This window comes from Oncorhynchus kisutch, linkage group LG22 (genome assembly GCF_002021735.2).
Source record: "Oncorhynchus kisutch isolate 150728-3 linkage group LG22, Okis_V2, whole genome shotgun sequence".
In the NCBI taxonomy this organism is placed as follows: domain Eukaryota; kingdom Metazoa; phylum Chordata; class Actinopteri; order Salmoniformes; family Salmonidae; genus Oncorhynchus; species Oncorhynchus kisutch.
This window is the reverse complement of record NC_034195.2, coordinates 41429868-41447411: the sequence shown is the minus strand read 5'-3', so window position 1 is coordinate 41447411 and position 17544 is coordinate 41429868. Positions and strand designations below refer to the sequence as shown.

General features: G+C 40.0%; 1 protein-coding gene across 1 annotated transcript in view; it reads right to left on the bottom strand.

Annotated features, from left to right (window-relative positions):
- LOC109866834 (polypeptide N-acetylgalactosaminyltransferase 18-like) overlaps positions 1–16618 on the bottom strand; it is an 81491-nt gene extending 64873 nt beyond the window's left edge. The window contains exon 1 of the mRNA XM_020455691.2: positions 16065–16618. Coding sequence (XP_020311280.1) covers positions 16065–16305 — 241 coding nt within the window. The 5' untranslated portion in view covers positions 16306–16618. The remainder of the gene's footprint in view (positions 1–16064) is intronic.
- Positions 16619–17544: the final 926 nt, after the last annotated feature.

Here is a 17544-nt window from a genome sequence, read left to right as displayed (position 1 = left end):
TAACCCTGGAATAAAGTTGTATTTTTCAGCAAGACAATTGCAAAACAATGTATGCCAAAGACTCACCAGAATGAGTTTCCAAGAGGTGTTAAAAGTTCCTGAGTAGTCTAGTCTGTCTTAACTGAAATTTGCTTGAAAATCGGAGACAAGGTTTGAATATTGCTGTCCATCAATGACTCCCAACCAAATGTACTGAGCCTTATCAATTTTGACAAAAAATATGCATATACAGTTGTGTGTACAAAACATTAGGAACTGCTCTTTCCATTACGTAGCTTTCACTTGGGTTCACCTGGTCAGTCTATGATCCCTTATTGATGTCACCTGTTAAATCCACTTCAAAATCAGTGTAGATGAAGTGGAGGAGACAGGCTAAAAAAGTGTTTTTAAGCCAAGAGACATGTGACATTCAGAGGGTGAAGACAAAATATTTGTGCCTTTGAACTGGGTATGGTACTAGGTGCCAGGGTACACCAGTTTGAGTGTGTCAAGAACGTGCTTCTACATCTGCATCGCTTGCTGTTTGGGGTTTTAGGCTGGGTGTCTATATAAGCACTTAGTGACATCTGCTTATGTAAAAAGGACTTATAAATACATTTGATTAATTGAAGAACTGCAAAGCTGCTGTGTTTTTCATGCTCAACAGTTTCCTGTGTGTATTAAGAATGGTGTGAACATGCTTCCCACATTCGACACCCTGTAGAGTCCATGCCCCAACGAATTCAAGCTGTTCTGAGGGCAAAATTAGGTGCAACTCAATATTAGGAAGCTTTTCCTAATGTTTTGTACACTCAGTGTACTGTATGTTGCCCTAAGAGTTGTGCAAAGTGGGTAGAATCGTAATAAAAATTATTCACAGCTGTAATGGCTGCCAAATGGTGCTTCCACCAAAGTATTAAGCTCAGGGCGGTGGAGACTTGTCTTCCGTTTCTCTTAATTTCACCAATGTTCTGTAACTTTCTTTCACTTTGAAAATATGGAGAAGGTTATGTAGATCTGTAGGGAAAAATGTCATCCTTTTTAGACTTAATTTTAAGGCAGATAATAGGCAGAATCTACCGCACACCCAAAGCGGATTTGTGAAAGTGATGGAGACAAAACAGGAGAAATGGGGGGGGGGGGGGGGGGGGGGGGGGGGAGTCGCCACACACTTCCCGTTTCTTCAAGGCAGCAAAATGTGAAAAAAGTTCAAGGGGGTGTGTACTTTCTATGCATTTTCTTGTGGTTAGAGGAATATTTTCCTTAACAGGGTAAAGGCTGACTCAAGCCACTCCAGGGACAAATACAATTCTGCAGCAATTCAAAACATGTCACAGGCAATTATTTCTTCATTTGTGGAGGGCAAAAAAGGTCTCTTGAAGGCATCGCCAGAATTGTTTTTGATTCCAGTAAGGCAAATTAGATTAGCATAAATGTCCAATATATTTTTTTTACTCATTATCTTGTCCAAATACACTGTATGCATTCATGGGAGCAGTACACAGCATAGAATACAATATTCTGGATGTTGCTCTTAAGGCACGCTATCACTACTGTATACATAGAATAATGATAGCGCCTTTGGGATTCTCTCGGTAGGAAATCAAACCGCACAATCTTGTGATGCTATGAGCTACGTCTCATTAGAAGCTCCTGGAAAACAAAACAATCCACAAAAACATGTCTGAAAATGTAATGGAAAATAATCCTTCTTTGGCTATTAGCCTATAGTAGGCACTCCTACTTGACCAAGGACATCTCATTCTCTCTGTGCTATATCCTGTGTAGAACAGAGTAGCTCTCGAACTCATGTATTCACTGACAGCTCTACGAACCTGGTCCCATTTCCATCCGTTACAGAAAAATAAGCTGTCAAAGCTACCTCGTAATATATTGCAATGTGTTCTCAGAGCAATTCGTATTATTCTGTATGTAAATCTGTGACCCTCCATTTAGTATGACATATTACGTTACATTATGAATGGAATAGCAGTCGTACAAAATGAGACGAATTATAGGATGCATAGTGTCATACATCTAAACCAGTCGTACAATAGCATATTAAATTGGATGATGTAACTGATTATACATATTGGAGGATGTATAGTATCATACAGCTTTCTCTGAAACAAGGTTGCTTGTTGTAAAATACTATTGTAGCTGGAAATGGCTGATTTGTAATGGAATATCTACATAGGCGTACAGAGGCCCATTATCAGCAACCATCACTCCTGTGTTCCAGTGGCATGTTGTGTTAGCTAATCCAAGTTTATCATTTTAAAAGGCTAATTGATCATTAGAAAACCCTTTTGCAATTATGTTAGCACTGCTGAAAACTGTTGTACTGATTAAAAAAAGCAATAAAACTGGCTTTCTTTAGACTAGTTGAGTATCTGGAGCATCAGTATTTGCGTGTTCGATTACAGGCCAGCATCCCGGAGTCACCTCTTCACTGTTGATGTTAAGACTGGTGTGGGCGAGAATAGGTAGGCATGTGGGTGTGTGCGTGTTTGTTTAGTCGTTTGCTTTGTTCCTCTTGACTTTATCCCGGTCTGTACGCTGCTACTTATCCCTGATTAGTCTTAGAGATGAGAACTCTCGCACTTCTCACTGGTTTATCTAGCACTCCACACAGGCTCTCTCTGTTTGCCTAATTAATCTGGAGTTACATCCCTTTGCTTCTAATTACAAGGTTAATCCTATAATCCAGGAGAGAATATGGTAATTATTATAGCCCTGTGCTGTTTGGGCTTAATCTGTGAACCATATATAATAGCAGTTTCACCCTCACAATCTGTGGTAGAAGTCATGACAGCAGGAGGAGCAGGACGGTGTGTTCATGAGGCTCGGATGATTCATCTGGCTCTCTCAGAACAAGTGGATTTTTATTTCATACACAGAAATTACTCTTTTCAACCACGCTGAACTTGATTTATGGTGGGATGCTGAGTGAGCCAAAACAGACCTCTCCCCCTCCTATTGTCAATGTGCTTACTGTCACAGCTTGACAGTCACAGGCTGGTTTGTCTGAGCTCAGAAGAGACCTGACATACAGGACATACATGCATACATACATACATACATGCATACATTCATACATACATACATACATACAGGAAGAACAAAGCACCATACAACATTGCTCATGTCAATTGGAAGGCACAATTGAACACCTAAGATCAATGAACTAACTAATCAAATAAGTTAAATCTTAACAGATGGATATTTACATCTTAAACAATAATACCATTCAAAGAAACCATGAACTATACACAATGTCAGTTTGTTTGGCAGATCTAACATCATAATCTACTAATTCCACACAGCACAGTCTACCACAACAGGGACATTGGAGCCCAACCCCCAAGGAGAGGCTCAGAACAAGGAAAGGTTGTCATCATCAAGGAGCTGCCATGGGTCAATAGATAATCTGACCATCCAGTCCCCATGGTACTCATTCACACTCTGGGCATGTGGCTTTGAACTCTCCCTCTAGACAGCCTCTCATTGACCACAATTAACTTCCCTAGAATGCAAGTTCCAGCCAGTGAACGCTTTTCTGCAATTACTTTTCTGTTGAACAAATGTTCTCATAGAAACATTTTAAAATGTAGTATTTTGGTATACTGGCAGTATAAAAATAAGTAATCCTCTGCTTGCCCTATACAGTGGGGCAAAAAAGTATTTAGTCAGCCACCAATTGTGCAAGTTCTCCCACTTAAAAACATGAGAGGCCTGTAATTTATCATCATAGGTACACTTCAACTATGTCAGACAAAATTAGACGGAAAAAAATCCTGAAAATCACATTGTAGGATTTTTAAATGAATTTGCAAATTATGGTGGAAAATAAGTATTTGGTCAATAACAAAAGTTTCTCAATACTTTGTTATATACCCTTTGTTGGCAATGACAGAGGTCAAACATTTTCTGTAAGTCTTCACAAGGTCACACACTGTTGCTGGAATTTTGGCCCATTCCTCCATGCAAATCTCCTCTCGAGCAGTGATGTTTTGGGGCTGTTGCTGGGCAACACGGACTTTCAACTCCCTCCAAAGATTTTCTATGGGGTTGAGATCTGGGAACTGGCTAGGCCACTCCAGGACCTTGAAATGCTTCTTACGAAGCCACTCCTTCGTTGCCCCGGCCGGTGTGTTTGGGATCATTGTCATGCTGAAAGACCCAGCCACGTTTAATCTTCAATGCCCTTGCTGATGGAAGGAGGTTTTCACTCAAAATCTCACGATACATGGCCCCATTCATTCTTTCCTTTACACGGATCAGTCGTCCTGGTCCCTTTGCAGAAAAACAGCCCCAAAGCATGATGTTTCCACCCCCATGCTTCACAGTAGGTATGGTGTTCTTTGGATGCAACTCAGCATTCTTTGTCCTCCAAACACGACGAGTTGAGTTTTTACCAAAAAGTTATATTTTAGTTTCATCTGACCATATGACATTCTCCCAATCTTCTTCTGGATCATCCAAATGCTCTCTAGCAAACTTCAGACGGGCCTGGACATGTACTGGCTTAAGCAGGGTGACACGTCTGGCACTGCAGGATTTGAGTCCCTGGCGGCGTAGTGTGTTACTGATGGTAGGTTTTGGTCCCAGCTCTCTGCAGGTCATTCACTAGGTCCCTCCGTGTGGTTCTGGGATTTTTGCTCACCGTTCTTGTGATCATTTTGACCCCACGGGGTGAGATCTTGCGTGGAGCCCCAGATCGAGGGAGATTATCAGTCGTCTTGTATGTCTTCCATTTCCTAATAATTGCTCCCACAGTTGATTTCTTCAAACCAAGCTGCTTACCTATTGCAGATTCAGTCTTCCCAGCCTGGTGCAGGTCTACAATTTTGTTTCTGGTGTCCTTTGACAGCTCTTTGGTCTTGGCCATAATGGAGTTTTGAGTGTGACTGTTTGAGGTTGTGGACAGGTGTCTTTTATACTGATAACAAGTTCAAACAGGTGCCATTAATACAGGTAACGAGTGGAGGACAAAGGAGCCTCTTAAAGAAGGTCTGTGAGAGCCAGAAATGTTGCTTGTTTGTAGGTGACGAAATACTTATTTTCCACCATAATTTGCAAATAAATTCATTTTTAAAAATCCTACAATGTGATTCTGTCATAGTTGAAGTGTACCTATGATGAAAATTACAGGCCTCGTCTTTTTAAGTGGGAGAACTTGCACAATTGGTGGCTGACTAAATACTTTTTTGCCCCACTGTAGGTCAGAGATTCTAATTTATAGAATTGTGCTTTGTATTTTATATGCTGCCTTACACAGTGAATAAGCAAATCATTCCTCTGGTGGTCCTGGGTAGTTTGTGGGCATAGAAAAATACTTCATTGCCAATGGAAAATTAGAAACTATTTCATTTAGCAGCGAGAGAGACTTCTATTAACATTAACAGTCTGTTGAGCTGGGAACTTGGATTCTTCACGATTTACAGAAGGACTTCTCAGAAAACGCTCCATATATTTGGACAAAACAATCACCTACTGTCTCTGGCTGTGAAACATCAAGTTACTTTTCAAATTTATTTTTTAACTATGGGGATTAATGTCAATAATCAGTGCAGCATAGATGGGTGGACAGGCAGAGTTATCCAGTACACTGCAAAGAGAAAAGCCTTAGCTTCAGCTACAGAGCATGTGAGAGCTTAGAGCAGAAGCATAACACCCATTAAAAACCTCCTCCTGGTTTATTTGCCATTCACGGTTAGAATATAATAAAAACCATGGGGAGTTACTAGCACTAACGACTAAAAACAGCTTCAATGGAATCAAATGGTTCACGACCTAGTTCTCTTTCAAATCAAGTAACATTCACAGTTGACAGGCTGGGGGCATCTATAGCAAAGCCTCCCTTGCTGAGCACATCTGCATCTCACAGCCAGATTACCCCAAGATAATCTACTGTGAAATCCATCTAGTCAAAAATGACACGTGTTTTATGATCTTTTGATTGTGCATATTCAGCAGTATATCCAGCTGTGAGAGCCTAATTTGATCACTGACCTCTAAAGGAGAACGGAATTTTAATGTACACATCAATGGAGGAAATTAACAGTTCCCTTATAACCTTTACTTCTCAAATCCCATCACAAGGCATTTCATATTTGTAATCAGAAAAACTTTGCTAGAAACAAGATTGAACATTACATTTCTCCTAGCTGCTTGTAAATTACTGGATTCAGTCGGATCGGCGTCAACCTTAATGTGGAGGGATGCACTCGCATCATAATCTATATAATCATAGACCAATCAAGCGAGATTAACAGGGAACGGCCTTGATATTCCACTCTTCCTTTGTCTTTCCTGTTGCCTACAAGTGGAAAACATAGCGTATCATCTGATCTCACAATCTAACAAACCCCCTCTCCTCATTAACAGCTGGGAATGAGGTCATCTAAGTCCCAGCTCAATAGGAAAAATACAGATCTATCTATTCATGGGCAATACCACACCAAAAATATTTTCTGCTCCTTCTGATATCTCAGAATGTTCTGGCAATTCTCACATCAAAACTTAAAAAGGGAGGAACAATGTTTGAAATATTTTTTTACATTTGTATCAAACTATTTGAGAAAATCACGACCTATACATAGCTTTTGTGATCTACCTATGATCTGTGAAACGTAAATGATACAGAAAACAACTTGATATCATTATACTCCTTAGTATGTTATACAATATGGAATAATTATGCAATAAACTCTACATGGATATCAAATGGGCTATCTGCTAATTCTGAAGGTATGATGCATTTTATGAGCACCACCAACACAGTGAAAGGGAAAATGGAATCAAAAGGAGCATCCTCTGCTTGTGACTTGCTGAATATGCAATCCTAAAGGATTTCTATGTACATGTATAAAAATGGGTCATATCATTAAAAGTACCAAATCATTTTTTGTCACATGCACCGAATACAACAAGTGTAGACATTTATAGACCTTACAGTGAAATTCTTACTTACAAGCCCTTAACCAACAATGCAGTTAAGAAAATACCTACAAAAATAAGAAATAAAAGAACCAATTCAAGAGCAGCAGTAAAATAACAATAGCGAGGCTACATACAGGGGTACCGGTACAGAGTCTGTGCGGGGGCAGCGGTTAGTCGAGGTAAAATGTACACGTAGGTAGAGTTATTAAAGTGACTATGCATAGATGATAAACAGAGAGCAGCAGCGTAGGGGGAGGGGGGCAATGCAAATAGTCTAGGTAGCCATTTGATTAGATGCTCAGGAGTCTCATGGCTTGGGGGTAGGACCTTTTTAGAAGCCTCTTGGACCGAGACTTGGCGCTTTGGTACCGCTCGTCGTGTGGTAGCAGAGAGAATAGTCTGACTGTGGTGGCTGGAAAAGGGTTTTGATAGAACTTTGGCAGGGTCGATAAATAATACCAAATTATTTCACAGCACTGATATAAAGATGGTACTTATTTTCTTTTGAAAAATGCTCTCTGTACAGCCAAATCAAGACCTTTTAAAACAGCTGATTGAAGAAAATGACATTGTCTTTCAAAACATAGGCCTTCTATTTCAAGTACCACAGCATTCCCTTTCTACAGATTCCATCTCCTTTGTGATTATGACTTCTTTTCAGTTTCCAATAAAAGGCTCCAGGAGATTGAAATGATGTGAAAGGGTGTTGTGTGTCATCTTAAAGCAACCATACAAATGCATTGAAAAACAAGGCAAAGTAGCAAAGATCTTCCTCAGGCACATTAAAATTACACAAGTCAAGCAAAAGAGACATAATGAGCTGACCCAAAATAAATTACTGGCACTGCAGCGCACTTGAAAGTGGTGAATGTAAAAAGCCTTGATAAGATTGTCATAGTATTCCAACACCATGCTGATCCCTTCTAGGAGTAGGAGTGAGGAAATGGAATGAAAAAGAATACGTCATTTCTGTTCGATGCAGCATTATTCTCCATGAAGACACAAACGATCAGCTTCTTTCCTGTTGCTCCCCCCTTTTTCCTCAGTCACTTTTACCTACAGTTTATAATACTCTATCTCCTATTTCATTTTGAAACTCTAACTACTGTTGTAATGAATCCATGGGCAACTAAAATGTTGGTGAGAGATGGTCATATTCCAGATAGTTCATTCTGGGCATATTGCGGTAGCAATTGAATGGAATGTTTGCAAGTGGCACTTGAAACCTGAGGAATAATGTGTGCTGCAAGAGCGAGTCATCAGTGTGGTAACTATGGCCAGAGCGTTTCCAGGGCGACCTCTGCTAAATCTGGACCAACAGAGTGAATTGAACTAAGATCAGTTTATGTCAGACTCAATAAGGGAGGATGTGCTGGTAATTGAAATGTCCTCATCCGCTTCAAGCCCGAGTGGTGCAGCGGTCTAAGGCACTGCATCTCAGTGTTAGAGGTGTCACTACAGACCCTGGTTCAATCCCTGGCTGTATCACAACCGGACGTGATCGGGAGTCCCATAGGGCGGCAAACAATTGGCACAATTGGTTAGGGGAGGGTTTGGTCGAGGTAGGCCGTCATTGTAAATAAGAATTTGTTCTTAACTGACTTGCCACGCTAAATATTTAAAAAATGAATAAAATAAAGTAAAGCACTGCCTCGTCACAGGATACAAACTCGGAGCAGGCTGCCGCACCATGTCATTCTTCTCAGATGACAATGTAATCAGACATTTCAGACAAGCATGAAAACCGGACTCCCTGCTTTTAATGGATTCTGAGGAAATAAGCCCCTCTCAGGCAGAAGGCACTGACACTTATCTTGCAAACTGGAAGAAGGGACCAAGTGAAATGTAGATGCCCTGATCTGTGTGGTCTGGTTTCATAAAAAGTGTGCTTTCGCCTTACGCAATGATTACTTTGTTAAGTTTATGATTACTTTACGAAAGCTGTCACATTAACTGTATCCCCAAAATTGTATATGGTAAAAAAACAACTAGTTCTTAGATACAGCACGTATGAAAAAAATATGCACAGTCTGCTCTGATGTATGTTCCACAGCAGTGGTATTCAAAGTTGAGGTTGTGACTGCTAGTGGGGTCGTGGGGAAACAAAAAATTAAGAGTACAGATTATTTTATGGGACAATATACAAAAGTTGAGAATGATAATTTGAAAAATACAATATTAATGAGAAAATGTATTTACTCATTTTGATAAGAGATGAAAATGCAATGACTGAAGGTTATTGTTGATGGGTTTTTTTTTTTTTTACACACTATTTTTTTTACAAACTTGGTGACACATTGCTTAGGTAAGAGTGAGACATGCATACTTTATGCATGAGGAATCCTCCCCCCTACTCTGGAGGTGGTGGGTGTGGAGTGGGTCATAACTCTAAAATGCTACTGACTGTCTCCTATGGAGGGTGAGTCCATTATGAACCTCCCAAGGGGGGGGGGGGGGTTCTGGATCAACTGCAGTGGCAGTCCCTCTTATCTTTAATTAAAAGATGAGCGTTATAGGTCTAGTGAAGGCCAATCCAGCAGCTGAGAGGACCCTTCTGCATTTTAATCATTTGGCGCGGGCCTCAACGTTCCCTGTCAGCTTGCCTTGGGAACAGGGTTGGGTGGTATCTAATAGGAAACATTCTTAACCTTCTAATGCAAGACCTGACATTTCTTCTACTGTACACATAAAGCACAACTGCAGTCATGTACTGAATGTTTGATGAACAGGCACTCACACACACGAGAGCCAACACACCCTATAGTCTACTGCAAAGATGTGAAACTCCATGGCATCTCTCGTTTTATCATATAGGGCAAAATTGGACATAGACCTACACATTTTGGGGATTAAAGGTATTTTAAGGTCCCACAGTTTGTCAAGTGATCTCCTCAGCTCCCTGCTAACAGATATCATTGACAACATAAACAGACCCATTCACAAGAATATAACATGGCACCAGCTACAGGGGTGCATCTATGGGAGTTCTTGCCAAATGCTCCAAGTGCTAAATTTACTCATCAGCTCACCACCAGCATTTGAGTCACTCAGCACCCTGACCTCCAGGGTGAAGTGTACTAGTTCCTAGCTATTTGTATATGTCCATCACGTTGTATTAGTGAAAACTATTAATCCTCTTTTAGCATGGTGCTTAAAGCATTGCTTAACTCCTCTAACTGTACTTGGACAGGACAATATCAAATACTTTGAATTTAACATGATGTGGTTAAGATTGATAATCACATTACATGGAATAGTTTTGATTATATTTTATTTTATAGTAGGTCACCTAAATTTAAACACATTTTCAGGATGGAAAACCGTTCTTCAGTGTAAACTTTAAAACGACTAAAACCAGATAAAGTATGTAGAAAAGATAATGGACCTACAGATTTAAAAAGATAATCTTTGAGAACTAACAAATCACCTAAATAAAAGCTAGACAGTGAGGGAGAATTGAAAATTCCCAAAAAACAATGAATTTAGAAGGTATAGAATTTGTTATTATGTTTGAGCAAATGACCATGGCACTAGCCATGGCAAAATGCATTGAATTGCAGGAAATTTGCATCAAAACAGCAAAAATGTCTCTCAGCTCCATGGAGAAATTAGAAGGATTGCAGGAAATTGGCTTAAAAATGCAGCAATTTCTCTACACCGCCAAGATGAGGTCCAAAACAATTATTTAAAATTCAGCTGCACAGACCGCACTCCATGCCATGCCCACCACCTAAGCCCATTTTTGATCCAGAAATCCCTGAGTACATTATTTCCTGAATTATAGTTGCTCCGGTATAGTATGCATTGGTTAGAGCTCAACGTTAAATTTAAATCTCCCTGCCATCATCTGTAAGCCAATATGACACTGATGTCTATGAAAATGTGCTAATCAACGTGGAGGTACACAACACACTCCCCTCATCATGAACCGTCTAAACGTTAACAAGAACCACTATTCCAGATTTTTTGACAGGGTCATAAGCATTAGGGTGGTCAGAATGATTTTGGCCCAAACCTCAAAAATCTAGACGTCGGATTAAACAAGGCTACAGTGTCCATAAGGTGACCATTAGACTTAGATCCATGTGGACTGAATAAGCTTGTAGGTACAACAGATTTGTATTAAAATTCACCATTTACCAGTCTCACATGCACATTTCTGCACAATAAAAAAAAATTAAATTTAAAAATTTAAAAAACGTGCTACCTTTTTGTAGCATTTCTGACAATGCTAACATCTTTTCAGCCAAATCTCGGAGTTCTAACACCACGTGCAACTCGGTTGCTGCGCAACAGTAGCAGCTAGCTAGTAGAAGGCTAGAAGCTGTAGCTAGCTAGCTTACACCAGTTGGATGAGAAGCAAATAGTGTTTTCACAATACCAGAATTTGACTTTGATACCAGGTTAAGTATCGCAATACTTGATACCAACATGATACCAGGGCAAAATAAGAAGGCATGTTGGCCAGTCACAGAATGCCATTTGATCCAGACAGATAAGCTACTGCTCTGTTCAATTGTTAGGCATCTTTTGAGTTCAATATCATTACATTTCTATATATTTTTTTATTTTTCCAAGAGCCATGTATGCATTAATGACTCAATTATACAAACAATTTGAATTTGTTTTTACCAAGTTAACTACATAATGGTAATAACTTGAAAGGTAAATCTCTATTGATATAGTGGATAAATCAAGACGTAACATAGGCCTAACCACAATACAGGTGAATGCATATTCAATAGGTGTGCGCATGCATTGCATTATTTCGCTTGTTTTAGCTAATTTCACAGAGCTACAAATGTCAAGCAATCCGTTTCCCTTCGATTTGGGACTTATATTATCGTACTGATCAACAAAATCAAAATGTGCGCTCTCATTCACGAGGCAGTCAGTTCATGGAGGCAATGGGGGAGAGAGACCAAATAAGTGAATGAATAAAGTTTTTGAAGGCAATCAGCACATTTTGCATTTTGGTTTATAACAAACAAAGTACTAGGGAAGTGAATTGATGTTCGCTTTATCTGTCAGCTAGCAAGGAAAGTTTGCCTACAAAGCTGGAAGCTACCTGTATCTTCATCCACTGTAAAGTCAATGGACATTGTCTGGCAAACAGCAATTAACAGTTTTAACATTTCTACATGCAGTGTCACATTATTAAAGTGTTTTAACTTCACTGCATCATGAGTGGGGAGCTAACATGATGCATCCCAGACTCCCAGTGCAGGATAGCAACGAGTAAGTGGAGGGGTCAGCTGAGCTAATAGACAGGCTTGATCCGTGAGACACATTAGACAGAAGTGCCGAAAGTAACACATTCTAGTACCAAACCATCTTCATGTACTAGTATCGAAAAAGTAACGAAGCGTTGATATACCGTGCAACACTAGAAGCAAAAGGTAGGTAACTAGCTAGCTAGGTATATTTTGCCATGGAAGTATTTTCATAGGTCTGAAGTCAGCTGTGTAAACTGCTGTAATCGGTGCTAAAACAAATAAGATAGCGAAAGTCCATGTTTGCTATTATAGCCAGTTAGATACACCAAATTTCGGGAGGTTTGGAAAAACGGTCACGTTGCTAATTTATAATACACGCACACCAGAACAGATACATCGTGGTTAGAAGATCCAGCGCAAATATTAGCCCTTACCTTATGCATTAATTCAGTACGCTCGCTCCCTCTGTCAATTACATTTTCTTATTGTCATTAGAACACAAGTTACTTTTCAATGTGTTACCGAAAACCTGAATTTTCCATCCACGAGTATAAATAAAGTAGCAGGGGTGCGGATAGCACACAAGCATCCAGGTAAAACAACATAAGGATCATTGCTTGCGAGACCTGTGCGCAGTCAAAAGAAAATGTCATGCTTGCTAACTTGGTTAGCTATGTGATGAATTAAACCGTTTAACCCATCAACTGTTTTAGACTTTACATTTCTTACCAAGCAAGATAAAAACGTTCCACCAGTAGAGTTAATTAACAAAAAACATTTTTGCAACGAACGCATGCTGTCATCACCAGACTGTCCATTTAAGTAGTGTCAAGTTGACGTATCTATAACAGGGGTCGTAGCGTAACGGGGTCGTAGCGTAAGTGGATATTTCGACCTTTCTATTTCGTATTTTGATTTTACACCACCCTCCCTTTCCCGACACACAGGCGCACCAGTTGAGTGCTTATTTTCATTAATTAGGTGTCTCTTAAAAGAGCCTTTGGGTTTGTTGGGCATTGTCAAGTGGCAAGAAACAGGGAGTGTGACGTGTACTAGTGCGAACGGTAGAAAGACCAGCTCTCAAACTCTCAAGAAAGACGTTGTTGCCCTCATCCATCAGATGCATGCCATCCTTACAGTACAAATGCATGCGATAAGTTGTACAGGTTGTAAACATTCCTCCTTTTCAGGTGCCTCTGTCATGAGAAATTTGTCAAGCTGCCCCATGTGGCGCTGACAAACGACTTACGTTTATTCATGTGCACACATTACTTCGCCCACTATCAGTAGCACTTATGCACGGGATGTTCCAAATCTGTGCGTAATCCTATCTGTTTTCATATTTATACTGCCATTTACAAAATGTGGGGATGTGTGCTCCTTTACTGGAGTTGGACAGCTGTGTACAGCATTACTAAGAACATTGGTAGCTGAAGGATTTAAAGCACCTATGCAATGTCAGATTTGTAAATATGCCTTCTTAAAAAAGTGTTTTGTACTAGTCTAATGACTTTGAATTTGACAGGTTTTTCTCATCAGTTTGTCATTTGTCACAGTGTTTGTACCAGGAGTTACCAAATTTGCTATTGACGAGCCACAGGATTATGCAGACTTTTTTTTCAAGCCCAGCGCTACCACACCTGATTCTACCACTCAGCTGTTCATCAAGACCTCCGCTGTTTATCCATATCTTGACAGGTAGAATCAGGTATGGTAGAACTGAGCTTGAACAAGAAAGCCTGCATAACCCTGCAGCTCTTCAAGAGCAATTGTGGCCATCCCTGAATTGTATGTAAAACATTTACGATATGAGATGAATGATTGTACATTTTGTAATAATTCACTATTGTTTACAGGTAATGTAGTACTAGGTCTTTCTTCAGTAAACTACAAAAGTACATTTTCATGTAAATAATTAGAGTATATTCCAGCAGCTTTCTCGATTGTCTTGTTAAGAGATCAGGGGAGGGGGGGAAAAAAATCCAGTTTACTCCATATTTTCTTCCCTCAGATCAGCTGTTGACATTAAATAAATACTAATAACTATTATTTCTGTTGCCATTATGAAAAAATTTTCCTCCCCTTTTTCATGATCTCCAATTAGTTGTTATAGTCTTGTACCATCGCTGCAACTGCCGTACGGACTCGGGAGAGGCGAAGGTCGAGAGCCATGCGTCCTCCAAAACACGACCCTGCCAAGCCGCACTGCTTCTTAACACACTGCCCGCTTAACCTGGAAGCCAGCCGCATGTATGTGTTGGGGGAAACACAGTACAACTGTCCGGGTTAGGGGAGGGTTAGGCCAGGGGGGGCTTTAATTGGCTCATCACGCTCTAGTGACTCCTTGTGGCGAGCCAGGCGCCTGTAGGCTGATTTCAGTCGTCAGTTGAACAGGGTTTCCTCCGACACATTGGTGCAGCTGTCTGGCTTCCAGGTTAAGCGAGCGGGTGTTAAGAAGTGGGGCTTTGTGGGTCATGTTTCAGAGGACGCATGACTCGACCGTCGCCTCTCCCATGCCCGTTGGGGAGGTGCAGCAATGAGACAAGATCGTAATCACGAAATTGGGGAGAAAAAGGGGGTAAAAATTACAAACAAATAAAATATTGCCTAGCAAGTTCTCATAATAACTTTGCTTTACAGAGAGTAGGCTACTGAGACAGACAGTAATGTGGCGCTCAGTGGTGAGGCTGAGGCAGGCTGCAATGCATGCAGGAGGAAGCAGAGTAAACAGAGAGAGGAAGCAAGCACAGAGAGAGGTTAGTACAGTGGTTCCTAAACTTGGAGTCGGTGTACCATGTGGGATCCCCTGAGAAAATATGTACTAATCATATCAAACAAGCTAGGAACTTTAAAAAAGCAGCCATGTTTCAATATGAACATCTCCACATGGCCTATATTCCCTATAAGCCTACATTAAAATGCAATCACTACAGTTCTAAAAATCACCAATGCTACGTGTAAAATGTGAATAATTTCTCAGATTTCCCCCCTTTCAGTGTTATAACCAGTGGGGTAGAGAACTTAAGTAAAAAAAATGTTAAAGTACTACTTAAGTATTATTATTATTATTTTTTTTTTGGGGGGGGGGTATCTGTACTTTACTATTTATATTTTAACTTTAACAACTTTTACTTCACTTACATTCCTAAAGGAAATAATCTACTTTTCACTCCGTACATTTTCCCTGACACCCAAAAGTACTCATTTCCTTTTGAATGTTTCGCAGGACAGAAAAATGGTCCAATTCACCACGTATCAAGAGAACATCCCTGGCAGACTCACTAAACACAAATGCTTAGTTTGTAAATGATGCCGGAGTGTGTTCCTGGCTATCCAAACATAAGTAAAACAATTATGCTGTCTGGTTTGCTTAATATATGGAAGTAGAAATTACATTTTTACTTTTGATACTTAAGTATATTTAAAACCAAATAGTTTTCGTTTTTTTCTCAAACACTTTTTTTCCTGGGTGACTTTTACTCAAGTATGACAATTTAGTCCTGTGTTTGTAGAACGACTGAGGTGAATGAACCTACATCAGCCAAGGTGATGATGGCTAGGGTAATTTCTTGTTTTTGCCCTTGTCCAAATAACATTAAAAATATATACATTTTATAGAATTGCAGTAAATGAGCTTCAACTAAAAATATATATATTATTAGTAGTACCCCCACCCCTTTGGACCTCACTAAAACTCAAACCCTGGTTATGGCCCTGTGTGTTGTAATTTAACCTTTGTTTTTTGGAAATTATTTATCGCTGATATGAAACATACGTTCCTTGTGTTTCCAAAACCTTACCGCAAGCGATGCATGTTAACATTTAGTCTAGAACAAGCGTCGGGGATTTTAACAAAACTACCCTGCCAAAATATACTATCGTCCATATGCGCTAAAGGAAGTTCGTGTCTATGAATAGGCTAACCTTGGATATGTTGGTTGACCACATTTTCCAGTCGGTCCAGTCGCTCTATAATCTTCAGAGTTTCTCCCTTGTTGTCATCTTCAAACTTCCTCTCCAGTTCGGGCTCTGGGACTTTGGTGTTCACATTGGCCACATAATTAGTGATCCAGCCGACGTAGAGAAGACAGACAATATTGGTCATGCCACTCAAAATAACGCATGTCGACACCAAAGTTTTGGTTCTCCTAGAGCAGACCATCATCGCGACATCCCTCCATACGGTCCAGTGCGCATACAACCACAATAGAAAATGCTTACAAAACTCAAAGACAAAACGGTAGCTTCAGTGCAGGATTATAACATTGCAGCAAAGGGATAAAGCCTTCCAGCTGCTGAGACTGACAGCAACGCTAACACAGAAACGTAAATTAGTAGATGCAATGTTCAGTACTGCATATACTGGGCACCACCTGAAAGCCGCTGCTGAGGCACAGCGCAGGCGGCCAATGAAATCCTCTGGAAATGTACACTGCATATCCGATCATTACACAATCCAATTGGAGCGTGGGACGCGTGTTCTCCACAATTCTCTCGTCCTTCAAATAGGGGAAGGTGCCGTGAGCTTTATAGATCACCTGAGTCAAGCACATCGACCCGTTGGAATTCCATTGAAGTGTGGAACAGGTGTGTGCGTGTCTGTCTGGTGTGTGGGTAAAGATAATGTCTCAATACAGTAATAAATACAATTTCAACAATAATTGACTGCGATTTTTGTCAAAGTTCTTGTCTTTATCCTCATCAATAAGATGGGACATTGATGTATTACTTTGAGGCCACACGAGGCCTCCTTTTATAGACTTTATTGGTACCCAAGTAATTAGTAATCTAACATTAGTCCCCCCTTCACATCCAGTAAGCATACTGTATAGACCTTCACAGAGTATTAAGACTGTTACAATTTATTTGATTAATTAGGATCCCCCATTAGCCGACACTAATGGCGACAGCTAGTCTTACTGGGGTTCGACACATAACGAAAAATACATTATGGACAAAATTCTTTACAATTTACACTACTGTTCAAAAGTTTGGGGTCACATAGAAATGTCCTTGTTTTTGAAAGAACATTTAAAAAAATTGTCCATTAAAATAACATCAAATTGATCAGAAATACAGTGTAGACATTGTTAATATGGTAAATGAGTATTGTAGCTGGAAACGGCAGATTTGTTATGGAATATCTACATAGGCTTACAAAGGCCCATTATCAGCAACCATCACTCCTGTGTTCCAATGGCACGTTGTGTTATCTAATCCAAGTGTATCATTTCAAAAGGCTAATTGATCATTAGAAAACCCCTTTGCAACTATGTTAGCACAGCTGAAAACTGTTGTCCTGATTAAAGAAGCAATTAAACTGTCCTTCTTTAGACGATTTGAGTATCTGCAGCATCAGCATTTGTGTGTTCCATTACAGGCTCAAAATGTCCAGAAAAAGTAC